Source organism: Dermacentor albipictus, chromosome 5 (genome assembly GCF_038994185.2).
Source record: "Dermacentor albipictus isolate Rhodes 1998 colony chromosome 5, USDA_Dalb.pri_finalv2, whole genome shotgun sequence".
NCBI lineage: Eukaryota > Metazoa > Arthropoda > Arachnida > Ixodida > Ixodidae > Dermacentor > Dermacentor albipictus.
The window spans coordinates 86695480-86719548 of record NC_091825.1 but is presented as its reverse complement, the minus strand read 5'-3'; the positions used below and the strand labels follow the sequence as shown (position 1 = coordinate 86719548).

Genomic DNA, 24069 nt, shown 5'->3' with positions numbered 1-24069 from the left:
AGACCGATCAGCTTAATGTATGTTGCCTACAAAGTATTTACCAAGGTAATCGCAAATAGAATCAGGAACACCTTAGACTTCTGTCAACCAAAGGAGCAGCAGGATTTTGTAAAGGCTACTCACCAATAGACGATATTCATACTATCAATCAGGTGATAGAGAAATGTGTGGAATATAACGAACCCTTATATATAGCTTTCATTGATTACGAGAAAGCATTTGATTGAGTCGAAACCTCAGCAGTCATGCAACCTTTGCGGAATCAGGGTGTAGAAGAGCCGTATGTAAATATACTGAAAGATATATGTGGCTCCAGAGTCACCGCAGTCCTGCATAAAGAAATTAACAAAATCCCGACAAAGAAGGGCATTAGGTAGAGAGATACGATCTCTCGAATGCTATTCACAGCGTGTGTACGGCAGGTATTCAGAGACCTGAATAGGGAAGAATTGGGGGTAAGAGCTAATGGAGAATACCTTAGCAATTTGCGATTCGCTGATGATATTGCCTTGCTTAGTAACTCAGGGGACCAATTGCAATGCATACTCACTGACCTAGACAGGTAAAACAGAAGGGTGGGTCTAAAAATGAATCTCCAGAAAACTAAAGTACTGTTTAACAGTCTCGGAAGAGAACAGCAGTTTACGATATGTAGCGAGGCACTGGAACTGGTTAGGGAATACATCTACTTAGGGCAGATAGCGGCAGCGAATCCGGATCGTGAGATGGAAATAATCAGAAGACAAAGAATGGGTTGGGGTGCGTTTGGCAGAAATTATCAGATCATGAACAGGAGGTTGCCATTACCCCTCAAGAGAAAAGTGTACAGCAGCTGTGTCTTACCAGCACTCACCTACGGGGCAGAAACCAGGAGACTTACGAAAAGGATTTTACTTAAATTGAGGATGACGCAACGATCTATGGAAAGAAGAATGGTGGGTGTAACGTTAAAGGATAAGAAGAGAGCAGATTGGGTGAGGGAACAAACGCGAGTTAATGACATCTTAGCTGAAATCAAAAAAAAAAGAAATGGGCATGGGCAGGACATGTAATGAGGAGGGAAGATAACCGATTTATCTTCAACTGCGAGGCTTTCCTATCGAGGAACCCGTATGGGTTTCCTTTTTAGCAAAATGCTACGATTGGGTGGATGGCTCATTTTCCCTTAATTAATTACTTCTCTCCCCTTTGCGGGTTTCCCCAGAGCTATTACGTGAATTGCAATATAGAGCATGTGCCTTAAGTTTCTCACGATGAAAGTGAATAATGTTATTGACATATTTAGGAAATGTCATTTGATTTATGATATGTGGGATACAAAACAGCGATGTTTCTTTTTTGATAAAGGTGTTCAATACATTTCGTACCGGCACGAGCGCCTGCTGCATAACTTTGTGAGTGCTTCCCCTTTCCCTCCCCCCAGTGTGGGGTAGCAAACCGGATGCTCGTTTGGTCGAGTTCCCTGCCGTTCCTGTGTTTGCTCTCTCGCTCTCCGGCTAATTTTCACGTTTACGCTTCTGTTCAGGGTGGTATAAAGGCCGTGGTGTGGACTGACGTCGTCCAAGCATTTCTGATATACATCGCATACATCATGGTCATCGCGTGTGTGAGTACAACATAGCATCAGAAATATAATGCCCTCAATACCTTTGGAGGTTTGAGAAACAGCAAAAACTTTTGACGCGTCCTGCGAAGCTATCAGAGCATCGGATTGATTTAGTTGCATGATTTGCAGCGTCCCTTTTGAATGTCCTGCTTTGTTTTCTTTTTTATATTTTTACAGAAATATGCCACTTTCGCTCTGCTCAGGGAGCTGTAGTGAGCCAACTGGCTTTTGGCCTAACAAAGTAAATGCGAGCGAGATGTGTACGTTATTCATTCTTGACCGTGAGAATGGAGAAGTCTTAGAAGGGACTTGGCGTAAAGACAATGCCACCTCTAAGTTAAGGCTCTGCGCAATACTTTTGCAACAATGGTAGGGAGCTGGAAAGGCGAAATTAAACTGCGCATACGTTGAGTAATTATTGAAATCGGAGTGATAAGTTGAATAGCGCAAGGAGGCATTCTTGGTTATGTTTTTATCTCTTATTCGCACGGTGCACAGCGAGTTATCTGCACCTGCGCGTATTCGGACGCGCCGGGCCGACTACGAAATTATTAATGACTACGAAGCCATATTCCCACGGGCTGCCCTAAGAACATAACGACATTTTCGTCCTAGTCACCCTTATAACTGTTCATGTTTATTCGCTCTATCTGCTGTGATTATCTCGCACGAATATATGTGCAAGGGAGTTATGCTTACTTTTCTTATCACGTCACTTATGTAATATTCGAAACAGAGATCTTCCGGGTGATATGAAATTTAACTAAAGCGAAAAGGCTAAATCTCAACCATAATTATAGGCAATAAAGAAGTCAGCAGTTTACGTAGATAGAGACTGAGCTTCGTGGCGCCGAAACGCTTATTCATAACACTAGAGTACAGGAACGCGCTGCACTTAGATGGAATTTAAACTCGCTTATTACATTTGGCTTGGTCGGCGGTGTAACTGAAAGCGCCCTTTGCAGTGTCGCTTGCGCAATATCACATGTTCGCGCTTGTCTTTTATCGTTGGAGTATACGGGAGGCGAAAACCAATTTCACGTTCATTGCAAATTAAGAAGAAGGGTTATATAGTAAAGCGAAAATTGTCATGTTGTTCTAACAGAAAAAAATGTATTTTTGTAGAAATAACTACAACATTGAAAACAACGTAATAAATTAATTACGAAATACGTAATTATCACTACGTAATTAATCAAATTAGGTAGTGCTTCTATGGTACGATGCTATTTGCTTCAAAATACAAAAAAGACAACAGACGGCTGGCCCCAAATTCTGGCTCCCTGTCACCGCGATGACTGATATTGCCTTTCATAAATTCATGCCATCAGAACTTCATTAGGGTGTGCTATCATAGGCTTGTTTTATGTGTGCTAAGGAGTGCCTCAAAAAACTCTGAAAAAGAGAAGAGTGTCATTTCAACCTTAATTTCTTCTCTTTAACCCTGACATCAATTGGCATATTTAACAGGGGTAAGCGGGCTAGTTGGTGGTCGTTATTGGAATGCATCATGAACCGCACAAAAACAAGGGACAAAGAAGGAACACCGTGCCTGTCCGCTCCTGTCCTGTGTGTTCCTTCTTTGTCCATTGTTTTTGTGCGGTTTCATGATGCATTCCAATAACATCAATTGGCCATGGTAGTCTCCCAATGCGCCTTATTGTTACATGCAGCATATTATTTCTAGTAGAAGGCTGCTGTGTGGGAACCGACGGAGACAACGGAAGCACACAAAGTGCACAGACACAGCGCTGCGTTTGTGTACCTTCCATCAAAAACAAAAGAGGCACACTTTGTGTGCCTCCTTTGTGTCCGTCGACTTCGGCGCGGCAGTCTTTTACTACGTTCAACCAAAAGGCCCAACTGGTTATTCTGCTCAACTTCATATTATTTCTACGCTGGGTGTTTTAAAATTCGATGTGAACTGTTTCTTCGGCTATGCTTCAGGGCCTGCATCACCTGGGAGGCTTCGGCGTCATGTGGCAGAATGCGAAGAATGGAGGCCGCTTAACACTCAAGTAGGTTGATGTGGCTCCGATACCTTGATTAGTTAACTTAAAATTTTTGTTTACAGATGCTCATTTTCGGGCGATAATCATCTGTCGGGGTGAAAGCGCTGTTTGCATTTGAGATCGTTTGCGAAATGGGGAACTGGCACTGCCGTTGTTCAGCGGCAAGGAAGCTGCCTGAGGAACAAATTTCACTTACTTGTCAGAAGCAACGAACAATGCCCGAAAATGGAAATAAAATGTTGCTTTGGCCGCATATACACGGCCTTCCTTTCAATTTCATCATTCCTATTGCACTCGAAGCCGTGCCACCGTTCTGTGCTCCAGGATACCTTCTACAATGGAAACAACGTCCGCGAGGTATTCTGCCATCTAGCGGAAGTGGTTGAAGTCACTGTGGACCGCATTCACAAAGCTGTTGATGGAGGATGTCCCGTTGAGGCACCAGACTACCACGGCCTTGCCAGCACCCAAGATTAGAGACACTAACAGTTGCGATGCGACCGTTTGTTTTGGTCTGTCGTGTTTGAGAATGTGGGGGAGGGAGGGTGCCTGAATACGGCCGTGCACCAGTCATGCTGGAAATTTCCCGCTGCACTATACCTTGTCGTAAGCGCCGAGGAGGTGCCGCCGTTCTAGAAGGTCCCGCACACGCCAAGCTCCAGGCAGCGCTGCTTCTCATGGGATGGGCAAAGGCACGTGCAAACTTGCAATTACGCTTGCAGCATCGCCGATTGACAGTCTGGCCATCAAGCGAGGACTTCTTTATCATCATCAGGATGCTACGATCCCGAGGTACCTTCAACCGCAGCCGTTGCCGAACAAAGCGTTCTCGCACTCGTATCACGCACTTGTCCCTAAGCTAAGGATTGTCAGTGTGCGCACCATCGAAAGGCTGTACCAACAGGGCAGGGCGAGCAAATGCAAACGGTTTAGCTTCTTTTCAGATGGAACCCTCTCACATGTTCGTCTGAAACGCGCAGCAGAAAACAGCGATAGCTCCCCATGCCGTGCGCCTTCAGGTGTTTAATCCTCCAGACCTCGAGCCTCGATGATCTGCTACTTTCACCTGGGCCACAGGCACTATGCAATAGGGCACTGCTTCTTTTGTTAGACTTTGACGAGGGCACTGATCTCCCCACTCGAGTATCCACATGAGCATCAGATTCACGAGAAAGTGAGGTGACGGACGAACCTTGACTCCCTGATTTCTCCTCGTCGCATAACTGGCAATACGTTGCGTTCCACGATTTGCTCTTCTTATTCCAGGCGAATTGCCCCGTCATCGCCGCCATGATGTTCTGTATAAAAGTACAACTGCGGTACTGTCGCGACCATGCGTCTTATGCTCTAGGGCAATGGAAAGCACGCGAGGTTCAGCCAAGAATGGTGGCTTGGTGCGGTGGCGTCTTCTGGTGCGTGCAAGTGGAGAAGGGGGGTATGGTGCGCGCCGACGTTTCATGCGCACATGGAAGGGGGAGCGGAGATATGTGCGCGCGCTAGGCGGGGGAGGACGGGGCAGGGTAGCGCACGTCTGTGCTTTTAACCCGGCCGCGGCTATGCATAGCGTGGCCGAGCGCAGTTACGCGTGTCCTATCTTGAAGGGGTAATCTGCGGGGGGTTAGAAGGCTAGCCGACCTGTGATAGTTTAAGGCTTTGTGTACGCTGGGTTCTCATACGCCTAGTTCGTGTTGAAGCGAGACGCATCAAAAAAGGATGATTCTCTCACTGCTGCCGCCGCTGTTCATCACACCAGGGTTATGAGTGTCCGCGTTCATCGAGTGAGATGTGTTTATGTATGCCTGTGCGTGCGTGACACTGTGCTTGTTAAATTAGTTAGTAAGCGAATGTTTACAGGAGCTTGTGCAGGTGACAAAACTGCTAACCCTACTGCGCATAGCTGTTTAATTATTCGCTATCGCGATGAATGCTTCGCATCGTGCGAAACTGCGACTTTCTTCCTTACCTCTGCTTCGTTTGTCTTCCATTCGCACCCGCCATGTCAGCATGGCATGTAACAGGCGGAGGAATCACGGACTTGTCCAATTAAAGTTTACGTGTTTTCTGAGCCTCTTCGTGTTCAACTTCGACTGCTGACTAGACACGCACACCATCTTCTGTCTTCAAGCAAATCGTCCAGACTGCACCTATTCAAGATATATCGCTACTCACAGGCATGCTGTTCATTCAGGCTTTGCATGTAGCCTCATTACAGAAGTGCTACCGTGGCGACTGTATAAATAGAATAGTGCTCCTTGAAAGGCCTTCCATTTGCCAAGAAATCACGTGTACCATGTGGTGGCCTCAAATAACTCACCTTGGCACATTTGACTGCTCGCTCTATACGGTGGCCTTTTGCACAAATACCCAGACAGATCCACTATTTCATGCGCCTCGACTGCAGTCCTTGCGACTCCTCAACTGGGCACCTCCCGCCAATATAATTTGAACCACAAGTCGTCTTCAACGGTTTCAACAACCACACTTGAAGCTGGTTGATTTCTCTCCTGCCTTGCTCGGCGTGAATGGACTGTACTACCTTATGTTAAATCAGCACTGCAAGCCATTGATTGCTTGTCGAGGAGAGGCCTGTATTATGTGTGAACCTTAGACGTCATAGACGTGTTTGATTTTGCACAGAGAAATGGAAACTTTGCTGGCTTCAACCGGGTACCAGAACAGTGAGAATTGACGGGCCACTATCTGACTGACGAGGAAGCAAAAACCACTGTTTCTAAACCCATTGACTTAAATATACCGTATGGCTAAGCAATGTAACCTTTTTGTTGACTTCGCTCCTGCGAAATTGCACAGCAGCTTACTGTGCTCAACCAAATACCCACCAGAGGCACCTGCTGGATGTACACCATGGCAGAACTTTTCGCCTCCCAGCTTAAGTCAAGTGAAATCAAGCATGTTTCACCTAAATGCGTTTTTTTCCTTCCTTTTCCTCTATATGTTTTCAGACATGTTGGCCTGTACGTGGGATGCTATTCTTCGCGAATGCATTTGGCATGCATTCCTTTTCCTGTATATGTTTTGAGACATGTTGGTCTGTACGTGGGATGCTATTGTACGCGAATACATTTGTATTGCTTTTTTCTGTGAGATGCAACACGTATATGTAAACAATATGCATTTACAATGAGTGTAAAACCTTTGCGCTGCCAGTCAAACAGGGGCAAGGGCATCGTCAAGCTGCTTCTAGCAGCTTTATTGCTCTTGTCCTAGCATTCTTTTTTTTCATGCATGGAAGAATGCTGAATAAAGATTTGATTTGATTTGATTTGAGTTTCCTCGGCGCTGCCTTAACTCAACGCTACGCCCATCAGCGTTCGGACAGCCCAAACTGTAAACATTGCTAAGTGCCTGAGACTTTTCAACACGTGTTTTGCGAATTCCCTCACTACGTGTCACAGCGGAAGACGCTTGCTTCTACGCAGGCATTGGAAGGCAAACATTGCCGGAAAGTACTAATTTAGCCGCAATGTGTGACCACAAAGTGGCAACAGCAGCTGCAAGGGCTCTTACGGACTACTTGCAGAGCACTGGAGCAGACTCAATATTTTAAGGAAACCACTATGTTACGCATTCATTGTTATTCTTATCATTTCTTTTTGTTTTCATCATCATCTTTCATTACACTTTTTTGTCCCCTTTTCATTGTTCCTCCTTGCATAGCAGCAGGCCTGAGTATGCTACTTCAGGCCGATCTCGGCCGCTCTTGTAAGAAATTATTGTCTCATTGTGTTGAGAACGTAGCATCATCTTCATTGTCGAGCGTAGTCATGCGGCTGCTTAGGCGATCCAGTTTCTCCGCTACTGAGACGAGAGAACAATTCGTGTGCTCGTCAATGACCGATCTAGACTACGCCACCACGCCTCCGCTCAGCCTTTGCCTTCCCTAATGAATGCATAGGACGACGGCATGTTGCGTCGGCCGCCTGCAGGTTGAGCTTAAAGCACAACGGTGTATTTCTTGTAATTATATAGCGCCAGCACCTGAGTAGTGATGGTAACACTCAATCAGTGACTGCGTGAATTGCGGGGAAAAGAAGCTAGAAGAAGGTTCATGTAAAGTTAAAAGCTAAGAGAACTAAATTCGGTTGTAGTTTATGCTGTCTTAGTGGGCATGACAATTTTTTGTTTTGTGTCTTGAAGGTGAAATTTATAGGCCTTTATTCTGCTCGTACGTGCGATGTTCACTGTGCATCAATGCTCCTTGTTCGCAGTTTCGACACAAGCCCGTACGAGACGTACACGACGTGGACCATGGTTATCGGCTTTACCGTCACCTGGATGGGCATGTACTGCGCCAGTCAGACACAGGCGCAGCGCTACACTAGTATCGGATCACTGAAGGGCGCCCGCAAGTGAGCCATCCACTGTTTTCGTATTTAAGACTCTACGCTTATGAAGTTTCCTATTCTAAATATGTCTGTCTCACTTTTTCATCTTCTTCCATTTCAATTACGTATACCAAAGTGGTTGATTGAGCCCATTGATGATGACAGGAGATTGACGAGGAATATATTTGCACGAATGAAAAGGAAAGCCATTATTTGTACAACGCATTTACAGGTGTATGGAATGCCGGACAAAAGCAGTCAGTTGCCCCGATTCCGTGTTTCGGTGGCCGACTGCACAAAAAGAGGTCAAAACATACTTTCATCAATATAAACGGAGTTTCGCCCGATTATATTAAAATGCTGATCAGTATGTCGGAATATGCGGCTCCCTATATAACGTACCTTTACCACGCCGCTTGTTGCATGTTTGCGAGGACACCTGATAGTTGGCATTTTATACAATTACTAAAAAAAGAGACGGGATAGAAATTACGAAATACGGCACCAAAGCCATGTTCTCGCCCTTCTGGGAATAAAGAAAAGAAGCTCTATTCAATCGCGTATAATACAGCTATATAAAGGAGAAGTGAGCGCATTAGTGAATTAAAACTATAGAGAAAGGAAAAACAGCAAAAAGATAATGAAGAACATCTGTTTTGTCACGTACCTAAATATTTTATTTTGATCAAAACGTGTATCTTACTTACAGTACGCAATAACTGTGGTACTCGCTGCACATCATAAATCGCACGAACCTGTACTTCGACAAATTCAGGACAGCAACTACAGTTCGAATTGTATCACGGGAAGGGATTCTTTAGCTAATAAAAATTATCTCTAAGGTTGCAAATAACTAACAAAAAACTCTGATTCTATAAATGAAAAAACCCTCTGATATAGGGACCCTCTTGTACGACTTCCCGAAGTTATATAGCGCCACCCTTGTAAAATGCCATTTTTGTTTAACTTTATGTAATAGTAACAAAGTCTTCTGAGTTATTGACAGGAGCATATGGATGTTAGCTGTGCATCACATATATAGTTCACGTTTGAAAGGTATCACGAAATTGCTTTTGTTTTTCAGTGTTATAAGCACGGAAACACCATCGCTCCGATCTAGACTTACTGTATTTTTTTCACAGTGACGCTTAAAGGTTTGCAATTTCGCAGAGCTCTTATGCTGAACATTCCGGGCATGGCGCTTAACGTGACCATGGCTGTGCTGTCGGGGCTGACCATATACGCCGTGTACGGGAGTTGCGATCCCAGGCTCACGGGCGAAATCCACAAGGCAGATCAGGTAAACCATGGCGATTTATTCAAATTGCTACTCGAACGCTGTTATCTAAAATGGAACGCTATAGCGTTTGCAATGGGTCACTGGTTTCTAAATGCCTCTTGTCTGAAACCCCTTGCTCGTCATTTGTGCATCTAAGTATCAAAGTTGTAAAGGTATGGCAGAGAATTTCGGAGGCAACCACAGTAATTCGTTTACGGCATGCTATGACTGAAGTGAAAATAAAGCAATTGCAGGGGCCTCCCCACAACCCTTATAGCATCCGCGCCTTGCCAGCGCAAGTTTGTTTCAGGTACACGTTTGTTCGTTAACGTGTACCTTATGTGAAGATTGATAAGCAACAGGTCCTGCGTCAATGCTATTGAATGAAAGGGAAAGCTGTCCTTGCAAGTGCATGTTTTTCAGTGGCAGAGTTAGTTTTCATCACTGCGATCGAGCGAATGTACAAGAGATGACATTGCCCCCCAGACTAACAGCGAAAATGTTAAAGGAAGATAAGTGTCCCGTGAGGTGCTCTTTGACAAGCGCGCTGTTTCGGCACTATGTATATATGAATCGTGCCCATATTGCACGTACCGTTTGGAGGTGGAGAACGGCAAAGTAGAAAAACAGATTATCAGCTCCGTGGGAGTTGTCTCTTTACGACTCAACTGATGACCCGATTTCAGAAGCCAGGCCCGCAAGAACACTAGCTGTGTAAATCGGCCACTGAAGTATACATGTATCGAGAAAACGTCGTAGGCACGGGGTAGTTGCAAAATTTTCCACTAGAGACCACACAGGCTGCAGCGGCAAGGGGACGCTTACTCGCACGCCTTAAACGGGAAACGGCCATGGGAGTTTTGTGTCGGTGGGTTGCTGTGCTTCGAATTCCACAGTGCAGTGGGAGAGTTCTGTGGTCAGCCACATTGTACTCCCTGTACAGTTTTCGCTATCCTAAGCCCGCGACAGGGCCTTAACTCTCAGTGCGCAAGTTGGAGCCCGAAACGCTTGCTGCTGAATGAGAAAGTTTAACGAGCACAGCCATATACAAATGTGCTATTCTTTTACACTCGCGTCACTCCATTTTGTTGAAGAAGAAAAAAGTTGTCACCAACCCTTTGCATTTCTAGTTGTCTAGAATAATATACGCAGAATAATATTAGATTTGTTGCCGTGTTTTACAGCTCATGCCGTATATAGTACAAGACCTGCTCCACGAGTACCCCGGCCTCTCCGGTTTGATGGCGGCTGCTGTCTACAGCAGCTCTCTCAGGTGAGGTTTCGAGTAGATGTGGGCAAATGTCAGTTATTTTCGAATACAAATCGAATACCCATAATAAGTATCGAGCCCCGAATATTTAAACGCAGACGCATATGGTTACAGCAGGACCGTTTATTTCGTTATATTTAGAGACCACGCCTACAGGTATATTGTCTATTGCAAGAAAGTCAGTTAACTGTCGCATAAAAAGGACCAGTTTTAACCCCAAGATCAGTTTTTGTCAGCAATAACACTCCAGCATCTGTAGAGCCTGGTTGCAAACAAGGTTTACAGTAAGGAATGGCTGCTCTATGACAAGCTTTCAAAAACACCGAATAAATTGTCACCAAAAAACAACCAGAAGTTACAGAAATAGAAACAAAGAAGCTGGTGAAGGACATGTATATCGTAGAGTAATGTAAAAGGGCTCGTTGTCAAGAAAAATCACTGGTTGAAGTGCAAACTATCAAGCTGCTGCTCGACTAGACTGCACGAAACACTAAATGACAGAATGGAAGTACATATCACAGGTGTTCATGTGCTCCTGCCGCAAAACCTAAATGAAAGCATGCATTGGCCATTCGGTACCGGCATTGCCTCGAAATATTTTGTCGTTGCCTCGCTTCTGATACTTGGCGAAACTTTGCGTTTAGCAGACAAAGTACAATGACAAGATTTAACAGTCGGTTGTTACGAAATATTTGGTTAGATTCAAATATTCGAATATATTGAATATTCAGCCCGCCGAATAGTTTCAGTTCGAATAGGAATACGAAGAGTAAGGGTGTAATATTCAATTCGTGTTCGAGAATTCGAATATTCGCTTACCTTTATTTTCTAGCGGTCGCGTTTTTTCAGCATTAAACAAGGAGGTAGCTTCGAACTGGCTCGTTCAAGGCTGGATGCATGCGCGTGATAGGTTTCTGAAGAGGGCGATGCTAGATATTTCTTTTCCCGTTCCAGAAATTTTCACTGGAAGTGTTGTCTATTGCTGCAAGAATAATTTGAATCACCAAAACAGAGAGTCGCAGTATCGACGGAATAACACACCTTATGTCTGGCCTTTTTTTTACTGTGATGTTATGAATATTTGAACACACTCGATCTGAAATGCACAAAAAAATTACGAAAAAAAAGAAGTTTATACGTATGATTAAATGGCATCGTAGCTTGCTGCTCCGATGTCCCGTTGAGTTTTCCTGCGCGTTCTACAGGGGGTGCTGTAAAAGTTGCTACTTCAGGACATGACTCTTGACGTGGAGGCGACAATAGTGTTGGCGGAAGCAGGTAGAAAGTAAGAATGAATGACAATTTAGCCCCTCTTCGAGCTGTGCCACACTACGTGTAACAGTGTGTTTGCTCCCGTTGCTGATGCCAGGAACGATTACAGAAGGGCCCCAGAATGGGACTTAGCTTGACACGTTCTGAAGGGTTACGCTGCTCGCTGCGCAAGAGCAAGACGTTTTTCTTGATAAGTTCTTTGGGCTGCTGCACCATTTTGTGTTATGATGATATGTCTGGCTGAATCCAATCCGCGACTCTCCGGACATATTTTTTTTTTCACAGCCTAAGCTGTTGTGGGCTCATTCAATTAGCCGTTTCGGCTGGCGATGTTGTTCGCCGTCGCTGCCGGTGTCTGTTGCACCTATCGCCAGGAAGGATAAAAAAAACCCAGTTCTTGCCGACATCAAACCCAGGCCCTCTGCACGGGAGTCAGCTACTCTATTACTATGCCACGCCAACGCTGGCTAGCTGCTACGGAAACATGCCCTATGCACGCGTCCTAGCGCGGGAGGTTGCATGCGATTAGAGTTACTGTATATAGCTACCAATATCTGACTCCCTGCGGGAACCATATAGAGTAGCTCTACATGCGATGTGACGTGCTCGCCGCGTAGCGTCTATGCGTGCACATATTGCATTGCAGTTCCATGTTATTGTACCGGGTGGCACACCATGTAGTAGTTGCTTAGGTAGCGGCACAAAGTAGATAGATAAGGTTTGAGGAAGAAAAAGAAGAGTGAGGAAATGTATGCAGAAAATGCTAAAATGAAAAGCATGTATAGCACACCTCAAGAAATCAAGCTGGATAGATGGCTATCTATAGCAACATCATATATGAGCTCTAAAGCTACGGCTACTTGTTAGGTCCACAGGCCAAAGGATGACGACAAGGTTTGTTGCAAAGACGAAAGAACTGGGACTAACGTAGAAAAAATGTTTTCGCTTACAGCTTACTTTTTATGGACTCGGCAATATTACGGCACCCGGCAATAAAGAACCAAATAGAACGTGCAGGCCTCTGTTTCTGCAATCGCTAATGAGATAATGAATTATTCAGTTGAATGCAGTAGTTGCGCCTCTAAGAAATGACATCACCTCGAAGCAACTCCATTGTTAATTTTTTTTTCAGCACGCTTTCATCCGGGTACAACGCCCTAGCGGCTGTGACGTGGGAGGACTTCCTGCGCCCTTGGCTAAAAACCTCTGAATCATCTGCTCTGCGGATAACTAAGTTGACAGGTACGTCGTAGTTAGAAAGAATTTCATACAACAAAGAAATTTACCTTCGGTAAACTCTTATTTCCAGCTGCCACGTACGGAATTCTTTCGATGTCTATCGCATTTCTTGTCGGAACTATGGAATCCATCATGCAGGTAAGCGCGCGTCCGATTCGATTTACTTAATCGGTAAAAATATTCTGCACGCGCTTTGATATGAATTTAGTTTCAATATTGAGAGCTATGTTTCAACTTTGTTGCTCATTGTATGTGGTCACAGTACATTTCTGATCAAATGAATCGTCGCACGATAAGTGGGAGTACGCTTTTGTATTGCTTATCTTACCTCTGCTTCTAAACGAAATTTATCCTCACATGCGTTCCCGCCTGCACACATTAGGTTACATGTTACAAGTAAGAACATTTAGAGTTAGCGCAAGTTTTAGCAGTCACATTTTTTTATTTTAGTCATGTGCATCTCATGTAAATGAGAGATGTACATGAGATGCTTTTACTCATGTTCATCTGGCACTGTATCAAATTTGTAAAGAAAAGTGCAGTTGTTCGTATTCGAAGCATAGAAACGTTTGCTGGCGCTGAAATGTTTGGCCTAATGTTAAAAGCGCTAGCAGGTCAAATAATCGAGGTTGGTGACAGAAAGCCAGGAATACTCGCCGTCCGCGAGTGGGGCTCATCTTTTTTTTTACGAACGCAGGCTGTCTCATCCCTTGGAGGAGCCCTGACTGGTCCGCAGGTGGCCATCTTTCTCTTGGGCTTGCTTTTTCCCTGCGTCAAGAAAAAGGTAAGGGGAACCTAACACCACACGCAACACTGACGAAATGCTCATAAAACAATGCGCCTCAAATGTGCTGTGCCTTTATAGTGGAAAGATCTGTGCGTATATAACCATCACTACTGGGCTGCTACAGTTGATTTCGCAGCTTTATCGTCTTTCTGGTGCTAAAGTTTAACGATATAGTAAGCAATACTTTCCTTTTCGTTGTGAAGAGCTACTCGGCAATGAGCATGACAGAGCCTGGGAACTTGCTTATCCTCAAGCATTTTTGATGTCGTGGGGAATATCCGGAAAGTCAATTTTCATGTGTCGTGTAACGCACGAAACCACATTGGACCTTCGTTGTTCGCGAAGGAACAATAACAGGAGCTATAATCCTCGATGGGCAAAGGCTCTGAATAAAGACTGTGCAGTAGGGAAGAGCCCGGAGTCTAACGCTCTGTATAAATCTGCGTCCCTACCGCAAGTCGAGAACTGCAAGAAGCGTGGACCAGCTGGTTTCAGACAACTATTTCTATTTGCTCGAAAAACTTGTGATGGCTACGCAATATTCACACATTAGTGACATCGTTTACTTTAGAAATCTGGGGTCATATTCGCAAAGCTTCTTATTCGTGAGTGCTCTTAGCCAGTGGCTGAAAGCCTTCTCTCATCGTCATGACTGACTCTACTTTCCTCTAATCAACAGTTCTAGCATAATAACGTTTTGTGAATGCAAGCCCTTGGCCCGTATACACGTTTGCAAGACAGGAGACCGAATTCGGAAGGTTCCTTGTTCATAAGCGATCTCCGCCAATGACTGACCACATTCGCTAATGTTACGTCCTGCATCAGGATTCGCCGGAATTCGCCCTTACCAGCAATTCTATAGCGTAAGAACTTTTTGAGAATACGGACCCTGTTTATTACGTATAGTCAAGAGCTAATTTTTTGCGATGTTTAGCAGACAAATATGCTGATCAGACTATAGTTTGCTTGCAGAAAGTTGCATATTTGCATATTTTAAGGAGTACGTCGCTTCCACTCGAATGACTTGCGACAAAAGAAATTCTTGCTATTTCTAACCCTCTACAATAAGGCCGTGCAGTGCAGGTGCAGTGCAGGTGCTAAATAAATAAATAACAAAATAAAAAATAAACATAATGAAAGGTCTGTAGTGTAACTACAACAATGCAGCTTCGAGATCGGTACAGAGCTGCGATACCTCTTACAGGGCGTCTTCGCTGGAACCGTGGCAGCGCTAATGTTTACCGGCTGGATGGCCCTGGGATCCATACTGTACCCGCATAAACACCAAAATCTTCCGACGACAACGGCGGGATGCTCGCATTTCAACGAGACCATCACATCTGGATCGTACGACCCACTTCCCCGGCCGAGGTCGGTAGGCCAGCTGGCATTCACCCTGAGGTGTATAACTTGCGGCGCGTGATGACGAGACAAACCGAGAGACAACCACAATCACAAAGCGAGCTCCACGTACAGGAACGATGTATGTCTGTGTGATTGTATCTCGTTTTGTCTTGTTATTGTGCACCGCAAGTTATTTGTTACGGATCTCCCGACAACCTACTCTTCTGAACAGCGAGCTGCTTTTGTAAGGAGTACACAGTGCACCGTGTCGTTACAGAATACGTATGAGCCAATCGTACGTGTGATTCACGTATGAAGCAATCGTGCTTTTTCATGAGTCATCATTCCACAAGCTTTCTTTAAGTATCCCTGTTCTACCTTTCTAGGGGAAGTTCAGCTGCATGGGTCTGTTATCAGTCTGACAAGTTCCAATCTCCCAGTAGCGAATCGAAAAATTCTAAATAACCTTTTAATTACTCCATTATTACAGATGTTGCAATTGCGATATTGAAGCCGAGGAATTATGACCATGCCTGCGTAGCTCAGATCGAAAGAATAGCACCGCTTCCGATATATTCGTCCTCAGTATCTGCCAAAAAAGTGCAGATGATATCGCCATGAACTGCCAGACGGAGGCTTAGGGGAAGCTACTGCCGTCATTATTAACGTCAAGGTACTTCGCGGTACATTTGAGAGACGGAAACCTTCAAAGTAGTGGTGGTAACGTTAATATACCTGCTAAGCAGACATCAACAGCTGTCGGCTTTAATTAGGCAATGACATGTACAGTAACGTAAAAATAAAAACATAATTAGCGAATGTTTTTGTTTACTTACCTGGACATTGCAATTTATCATGCAATGCCACCTAATTTGACAGCACACCTTAACAAGAGGAATTACAGTATACGATCGATGCAGTTTTATAAAAGATTCAAATCAAATCATCATTTATCATTTAAAAGTAACACACAAGCTACGATATAAAGAACAGAGCCCCGTAGACAGTGACTGCATTCAGGAGCTCAGGGACCTTCTGACAGAACTATGCAGTCAGGAAATAAGTATAATAGGAGGAAAAAAACTCAAAAACTGATAAACAAGTATCACAATATCACGCACACCCACCTACCCACGCGCATGCTCACACATATACATACACAAACACACATGCCCGCGACCAGTGTAAACTGAGAACGTGTCGCAGCAATTGACATACTTTTATCACAAGGTTGCCTAGCAATTTTACAGCCGTGTTTCAAAGCACACAACTGTAAACTCATGGCTGAATTATATTGTGCGAATATCTGATCGAAGGAGACGCTCATGTAAAAGAAGCGCTCCACTTCCAGTACAGTAAGCCGCCCTGTACCTAACGTTAAAGACACATTAAAGAGAAACTTATTTTGATTGGCATTAGTATATTACTATTTTGCATTACCAACAGAGTCATTGTTACCATAATAAGTGATTTGAAAAACAAGAAAAGACGCAAGAACGAAAGATGGGTATCAACGCCCATCTAGTAATAGGCTTTGACGAAGTCTGCACGGCCCTAGCCTATCTATTTATTTTAAATGATGATATACATTGTATTCTCCAGGAGCATAATACTGAAATAAATATTTCGAGAGGTTTAGTTTGGCATATTGGCCGGAATACGCAAAAAATACTTTGAAACTCACGACATCACACTGGCGTACCGCTGGTGCGGGATAAAAAAAAGAAGGAACAAATAAAAGATACGCCTTCACGTTCTATTTTAGTAATCAATCTCTTTCTGCGAAACTAGCGAACAAAAAATGGTTTTTAAAGAATACTTTGTCAGCGTAAACGGATTTAGTGTTTCGCTTCGCTGTGACTCTAATGCGCTTAGTGTGGGCTACGTCGCGAACCGATATTTAATCTTTTCTTCTTCGCAAACACCCTCCCTATTTCCCCCTACAGTGGAGTCTACCAGTTCTACCACGTCTCTTTCATGTGGTTTGGCTTCATTGGATTCACTGTGCATGTGACCGTCTCTGTGACTGTAAGCCTACTTTTCGGTAAGTGTCTGTAATAAATGTTTCGCAGTATTTCTTCTTTAAATTGAAGAACAGCAATCGCGCTGTAACACTGTGAAATTCTCGGATGAAAAACACTAAAGCTGCACAGCATAGCTTTCTTTAGTAGATAATGTGTCACGCAATTGTCCGTACCATTAAGGAAAATGCTGAGCTTCTTTTGCTTGTGTTCAGAAGTTTGGGCCCTTTTTCCACCGATGGGATTACGTTTGCCGTTGCACTTTACCATGTGCACGTGATTAGCTGGTTTCTGCTTAAAAAAAAAAAAAAACAGGGGGGGGGGGTAGATATTTGGCGGCACCTCCCAGTTCACACAGTATCTGGAACAGCGTTTCTTTATGAGCGCACTTGACCTTGTCCGAGGCGCGTGAAGTGCCAGATCATTTTGTAATTCCCTGTGCAAGCACAATTGCTCGCATAGAACAAACCAGCCGGTGTGTTTTTATGCTTTGGGACACCAGAGTACTTTTCTGTGCCGTATTTGTAGGGAAAGTGAACGACGATTTTCAGACCACAAACCAGCAGCCCTTAACCTGACCTGAGCCTCCCAGTGTCCCTTACAACTTTTACGCAAGTATTTAGGTAATGCCGAATGTTCATGTGGCAGATTGCATCTTTAAAGCTATCGGATGAAATTGAGTTTTAGTCATTTCAGAGACAAGAGCCTCATTCTATGAGTTTGTCCAGTGCTCGTCGTTGACTTTGAACGCGAATGTTTGAGCGAAATGTCATTGCGACTCTGTCAAGGTGCCGCCAAAATTAAGGACAATGTTTTGATCAGAATATACAGGGTGTCCCTGCTAACATAAGCCACGCTCTTAAAAAGAAAAAGCTCGTAAAATATGCGATTGTGAGACCTGTGGCGTTCGCTCGGTCGTAAGTCCTCTTTCGTCACCATGATATTTATTGGGAACTAAGTGCATGACTTGTTTTGGAGCGATAATAAATCAACTCTAATATTTTTGAGTTAATGGCGTGACTTCCAATTGGAAAGCTATCGCGGTGCACAGAAAGATCCGTTCCGGTTGTTTTCAACGCGTTATGTCACGTGTAAATTTTTTTCGCACTTTTCTAGTATGGTGCGAAGTACAATAAAAGAGCCGCATGATTATGCGCTAACGCGCCGCGACTCCAGTGACCTGAAAAGTGGAACGCCACCTGGCCATCGCGGCTGCTGTGATCGTCAGGCCCAACACCGCAGCTCGCAATAAGACAAACAAACAAACCCAGAACCAACGACGACTGCATGTCGTCTTTCAGGTGGTTTTCTGATTCAGGCAATGAGCGCAATTAGTTCCTTCAGATCACTTCAGGGGACGTTGGTGTCGTGGCGGGTGCACTGCGGTGCTCGTTATTCGCAACTAGATGAGGCATGGGTATGCTGCAGCAAAAATCCGGGGACCACTCGGCCCATCCAAATGGAATATTGTTACTAGGAAGACGCAGACGAAAAGCTATCTACAAGTATATTTACAAGAAAATACACCGCGCTTGGTCAAGAGGCAACAGCCCGCGCTAGCCTCTAATCGTCGTCGCCGTCTTCATCCTGCTTGCCTCTTTGTGATCGCAAATACTGTTCTCTAGCACTGACCCCGGCGGCAAAAGCGCCGTCCCGGACCGACTAAACGCCGGACTCGGAAGCAGTGTCAGCAGGCTCAAGGCCCACTGACATGCACGACATCACTAGATGCCAGAGTAGAGGATGAGGTCGAACGCACAGGATCAATTTCGTACGTCACAGGCGTCACCTGGCGCAGCACGGGGTAGGGTCCTGTGTATCGCGAAACAAGCTTCTCTGAAAGTCCGACGTGACGAGAGGGCGACCGCAGGAGCACGGGCAAGCTGGGGTGCATGGTCGGCGAGGGCGATGGCGTCACGCGTATACTGGCTTGTTGAGATCGCAGCAGGAGGAAGTGCCGTGTCAAGGGGTAATGTCAATTCGCGACCGTACAGTAGATAAAATGGAGAAAATCCGGCGGTGTGATGCCGGGAAGAATTATATGCAAATGTGACCTAAGGAAGGGCAATGTCCCAGTAGTGGCGGTCCTTGGAAACGTACTTGCACAGCATATCGGTAAGAGTACGGTTTAACCGCTCTGTCAGGCCATTGGTTTTAGGATGGTATGAGGTAGTCAGCTTGCGTTGAATGGAGCAGGAACGCACAATGTCGGCGATAACTTTCGAGAGGAAGTTACGACCAAGGTCAGCAAGCAGCTGTCGCGGGGTGCCATGAAGCAAGATAATGTCACGCAAGAGAAAGTCCGTGACGTCAGTGGCTCAACTGGTAGGGAGAGCCCGCGTGATAGCGTAGCGGGGGGCGTAATCAGTTGCGACGGCTACCCATTTGTTCCCAGAGGATGACTTGGGAAAGGGACCGAGGAGGTCTAATCCAACACGAAAGAATGGTTCCACACGGACGGTGATTGGCTGGAGATGACCGGCAGGTAGCACCTGAGGTGTTTTCCGACGGGCAGGGATCACAGGCAGCAACATAGCGTCGGGCGGAGTCAGTGAGACCAGGCCAATAGAAGCGGCAGCGGACGCAGTCTTACGTGCGGGTTACCCCAAGATGTCCAGCAGTGGGTGCGTCATGCATCTCAAGGAGCACAGTCAGTCGTAGATGTTTTGTCACGAATGCGAAGGCATTCACCAAGCGATACCCGTAGGTAAACGTAAATCTTCCAGAAGCGCTTGAACTGAAAGTGGACGGAAGAATCAACCAGTCATCAGTCGAGATAAGCACGAGATGTTTAGAGTATTGGTGGAAAAAGAAGCAGGGAAGAGGTGGATACCAAATGATCCGCAACAATCATACATAGGTACAAGGTCGATAGATAATTGTTTAGGAAGAGAGAAAGAGATTAGGCAGATGTATACGAAAATGCGAGAATAAGAGGTTTGTATAGCATGCACTCAAGCAGGCTAGGTGACTGTCAACGCCCCGTTTCAGAGGGGACGCCACCATCAGCATTGAGGAACGCATAATCACGCGGATCTTTTCATATCGTTACAAGCACGAAAAAAAAAAGCAACTACGTACGACATAGCGTGCTGAGAACCACTTGAATAGAGAGGTTTTAGGACTCAGCAACAGCTTTTCTATTCGAAGTGACACCCTTCATTTGAAAATTTAAGAAGGTGATGAAATAATATTTCATATTTAGTCAGCGTTCAATTTAGCGCATATAAACATGCCGGTGGTGGAAGAGGACATATGACCGGACAACGCAGGTGTCCGAATGGTATATGGCACCACTTTATTTAAGAGCTTGGCTAATGTGAGCTGGGACATCCTGTACAAAGATTTTCTACGAACTGGAAGCAGTTTGATGAAGTTCAGGTGAAAAGAAAGTGTGCACTTCGGTAAAATATTCTACCGTCTATTCTCGCTTGCATGAATTTCGCCCTCGTTCTGAGTAGAAGTTCACTCTCACGAGAGGCATTAATTGAGATCCTCTTGCCTTGTTCAAGAGTGCTTTTCTGATAGTCAGGTGAAGGCTGGGCGGTGAACCACTGGTTGCAGCCGTCGAGGTAACCAAACTGGAAATCGTTCTTCTTCGCAGAATGGAGTGAAGCGGACGACGTAGACCCCGAGTACGTCTTTCCGCTCGTTCGGAAGTTCATGCGAAACAAGGTACTCAAGAGGAGCGACGACCCCATCCAGTTCAAGGAGCCCTTGCCTGTGGTCAGTTCACTAAACATTGGTCCAACCGATCGAAGCTGTGCATAAGCGCGCACCGCCAATGGTATTTACCAGATGGTGATGCGACAGGAGGATTTTTAGATGTTCCAGCTCTACTTATCCGTGCTTCCATGCATGCAGTGTTCTACTGTACATGAGCGGCTTTAATTCTAAGATAAGTAATCTGTAACTGTGATGGCGCGCATCAACAATAATCGCTACCTCAGGGAGCCATGGAACTCGGCAGCAAGTTATAGCTAGCAAATCTGATGCTATCAGGTGTATTTACCGTAGCATGTGTAGCTTCGCGACTTCTACGCATCAAGCTAAACTCCCGAGCTCTCAACATAAATAGTCCTTCTAAAAGTTATGCTCAGTTATCGCTGCACAAAAGTTACACACAGGCCTGGGGATGTCGTCCAGTGTACTCTAGCTAGTTCTTTAGCTGCGGTGGCGGACTTGTTTTCGTCTCGTGTTCATAAGCCAGCATGCGTTCGCAGTGTTAATGCCGATGAAACCTAATTTATTTTTGTTTGTATTGAGGTTCCTTGACAGGGTACACATTGAACCAGAGTATTTTATAGTGGTGATGGAGTAGTACTAGTTGGCGTATAAATAAAAGTACAGCATAAAAAAAGGAAAAAGGAATGGCTCATGAGGAAACATGCCTGATCCGCAAATTACATTTCTTCAATGTCCTGCTACATGCTAAACTTTATAACACATGAATAGCTGTGGAAACTAGCAGAACACACATAAAATTAAAAAAAAAACTCAGTGCCCCTTCCACTCTGTGAAGAAGGATGACCAGCGAAGATGTCTACGCGGGCGAACTGCACCTCTGCCACGGGTGGGCCAGGCATTGCACAAACTTCGGGACCGGCTCACGTGCGGAGAGTGCTTAACGCCTGCTTCACCTCCATCGCGGGTCGGGCCAGTATTGCACTTTCTAGGCGATTGACCCACGTATGAGGAGTGCATAACGCATGCTTCGCCTACGCTGTGGGTCGGGCCGTCATGGCACTTTCTTGGGGATCGGTCCACGTATGAGGAGTCCTTAACGCCTGCTTCGCCTCCACCACGGGTCGGCCCGGCATTGCACTATCTTCAGGATCGGCCCACGTTTTTTGCTACGACACAAAATTTCCTTGGATGGTAGAGGTATACAGCTTCGCTGTAATAATTTTTCAATACAAGTGACGGCTCAGAGCGTTATAATATTGTTCGTGAAATAAGTCATTCAGGTTAAAAGCAATGTGTTTTGGAAAATAGAACAACATTTATTAATGTTATCAAACACAATTATATATCAAACTCCGTTTGTATTCGTCGCTGAATTACAGTGTCTGACAGTTTTGTATATATTCTTCTTCCACAGAATGAAGCGTCACCGAAGGAGCTCATAGCCCTGATTTCGGAGGCCAGTCATCACACTTAAGCAGCACCTAGTAAGAAGGTCACCTTGGAAAGCCACATTTCACCTCAGTTCGAGGCAAGAAGTGGACTAATCAGGAGGCTGAAAAAAATTCTAGTCATTGGGGCAGTTGAATCTATATTCAGACGTATGTTTCACAAACGGAGTTCGAAGAATGTAAAAACGCAACGAACAAGCTAAATCCTTTTGTATTGTGGACATTGCATGCAAATTGAACGATGCAATAGCCCTTTCGTACCGGCGGGCTTAGCTTGACAGTCTAAGCCACCATTTGGTGTGCTTGTAGAGCCTCTTTCACAACATATATCTTGTCAGCGCACGTAGGAAAAGCCACTATGCGAAGAAACGCAAGAAGAGGGCGGAATGTTTTTCTTCTACATATATGATGACCTCCAGGAAACACTTAAGGACGTTGTACACAATCTCATGAAGATATTCTCAAGGACATCAAGCAATACGTTCCGCTTCGCATTACAGCCGCCATCAGGACCATTTCATGTGCTCCGTGTTGCCACACTCGCCGCTGTCTGCACAAAGCGGGAAAGTTGCGCACCATCTTCAGTGAGCAAGCTGGCGTGTATTCTGAGCCCATTTTAGTTACAAGAAGTAGTTGAGCCTCCAGGCGGTGTAGCCTGTTGATCTGGCAGGACTAACTAGGGAGTATTGAAAGCTTCCGAAAATGGCAGCGAATAGACTGCTTTGTCAGTTGGGAACCCTTAGGCAGGCTATGTCGTGCTGCATCAACACGAAGATGTGCTTGTGTCCCCGGTCTGCTGTCCCGCCACAGAAGTGGCATCTCATGTGACTGGACCGCTGTGATGTCCATGGCCAGCTGTCCTGCTGCTCAATGCGATCGGGCTGGTGGGGAGGTCGTGCTACCCGCGATGTGATAAATGTGTTTTGCCGAGCTTGTACTGAAACGATGACCGACCGTTTTCTGAAGGCCAGCGTCTTTCCAAGGAACAGCTTGCATGACAACGAGCACCACCATGGCCGCTGGCACAAAGCACGGCAGTGAGCCTTCGGTGCCAATGACGACAAAGGCGTGCATAAAATGCATGCGCCAAGCTCGTATTGGGAACGTGCTACAGAACACAGTGCCACTCGTTTATACTTTTATAGTTATACAGTTTATAATTCTTATCTCGTCCATGTCTCGTATTTTAGTCGTTCACTCGATAAAGTTGTGTTTGTTTCCTCGTGTTTCCTGTGTCTCCTCTCTGCACCTGAGTCGAACCACCACATTTATTAATGAGCTCCAGAGGATGCCATCAGGCAATCATAGCAGCTGGCGGTTCAACCACGCTCTCCAGGTGCGTTATTCTTCTCTGCTTCGCGTCATGAAAAAAACTGTGGAAAACTTATTTCTGGGTCATTCCACGCCACCTGTCCCAACCGTGGCGCTCGAGAAAAATTATTTCTCTAAAAAAATTAAAATAAAGGTTACACGTACGTAAGCACTAGCTGCACAGTATTTTCGCAAAATATATTGAGCAGAAAAAAAAGTTGGCCAATGTGAGGGCCATTTAAATTTCACGAGATGGTGGAAAACCAGGTGGAAAAAGGAAATTCGCGAACAATCGTCTGTTTTGCGCAATCTTTCAGAATTTTGCGTTCTTGCCTTGTATGAACATTCTTATTTCAATATAGAACAGTTTCATAAAACAACTTTGTTTTTTTTTATTCCTTAGCACTGAGGTGAAAATGCGCAAATTATAGCGTTTTGGGAAATTTT

The 24069-nt window shown here is 45.1% G+C and overlaps 1 protein-coding gene across 2 annotated transcripts in view; it reads left to right on the top strand.

Annotated features, from left to right (window-relative positions):
• Positions 1-23531, top strand: part of LOC135906841 (sodium-coupled monocarboxylate transporter 1-like) — a 100702-nt gene extending 77171 nt beyond the window's left edge. For both annotated transcript variants that reach the window (XM_065438434.2, XM_065438435.2), the window contains exons 6-17: positions 1526-1606; positions 3554-3624; positions 7848-7988; positions 9135-9264; positions 10428-10516; positions 12918-13027; positions 13095-13162; positions 13722-13808; positions 15016-15182; positions 17102-17199; positions 20781-20902; positions 22278-23531. In XM_065438434.2, the coding sequence (XP_065294506.2) occupies positions 1526-1606; positions 3554-3624; positions 7848-7988; positions 9135-9264; positions 10428-10516; positions 12918-13027; positions 13095-13162; positions 13722-13808; positions 15016-15182; positions 17102-17199; positions 20781-20902; positions 22278-22337 (1224 nt within the window). In that variant the 3' untranslated portion in view covers positions 22338-23531. The remainder of the gene's footprint in view (positions 1-1525; positions 1607-3553; positions 3625-7847; positions 7989-9134; positions 9265-10427; positions 10517-12917; positions 13028-13094; positions 13163-13721; positions 13809-15015; positions 15183-17101; positions 17200-20780; positions 20903-22277) is intronic.
• The last annotated feature ends 538 nt before the right edge of the window (positions 23532-24069 follow it).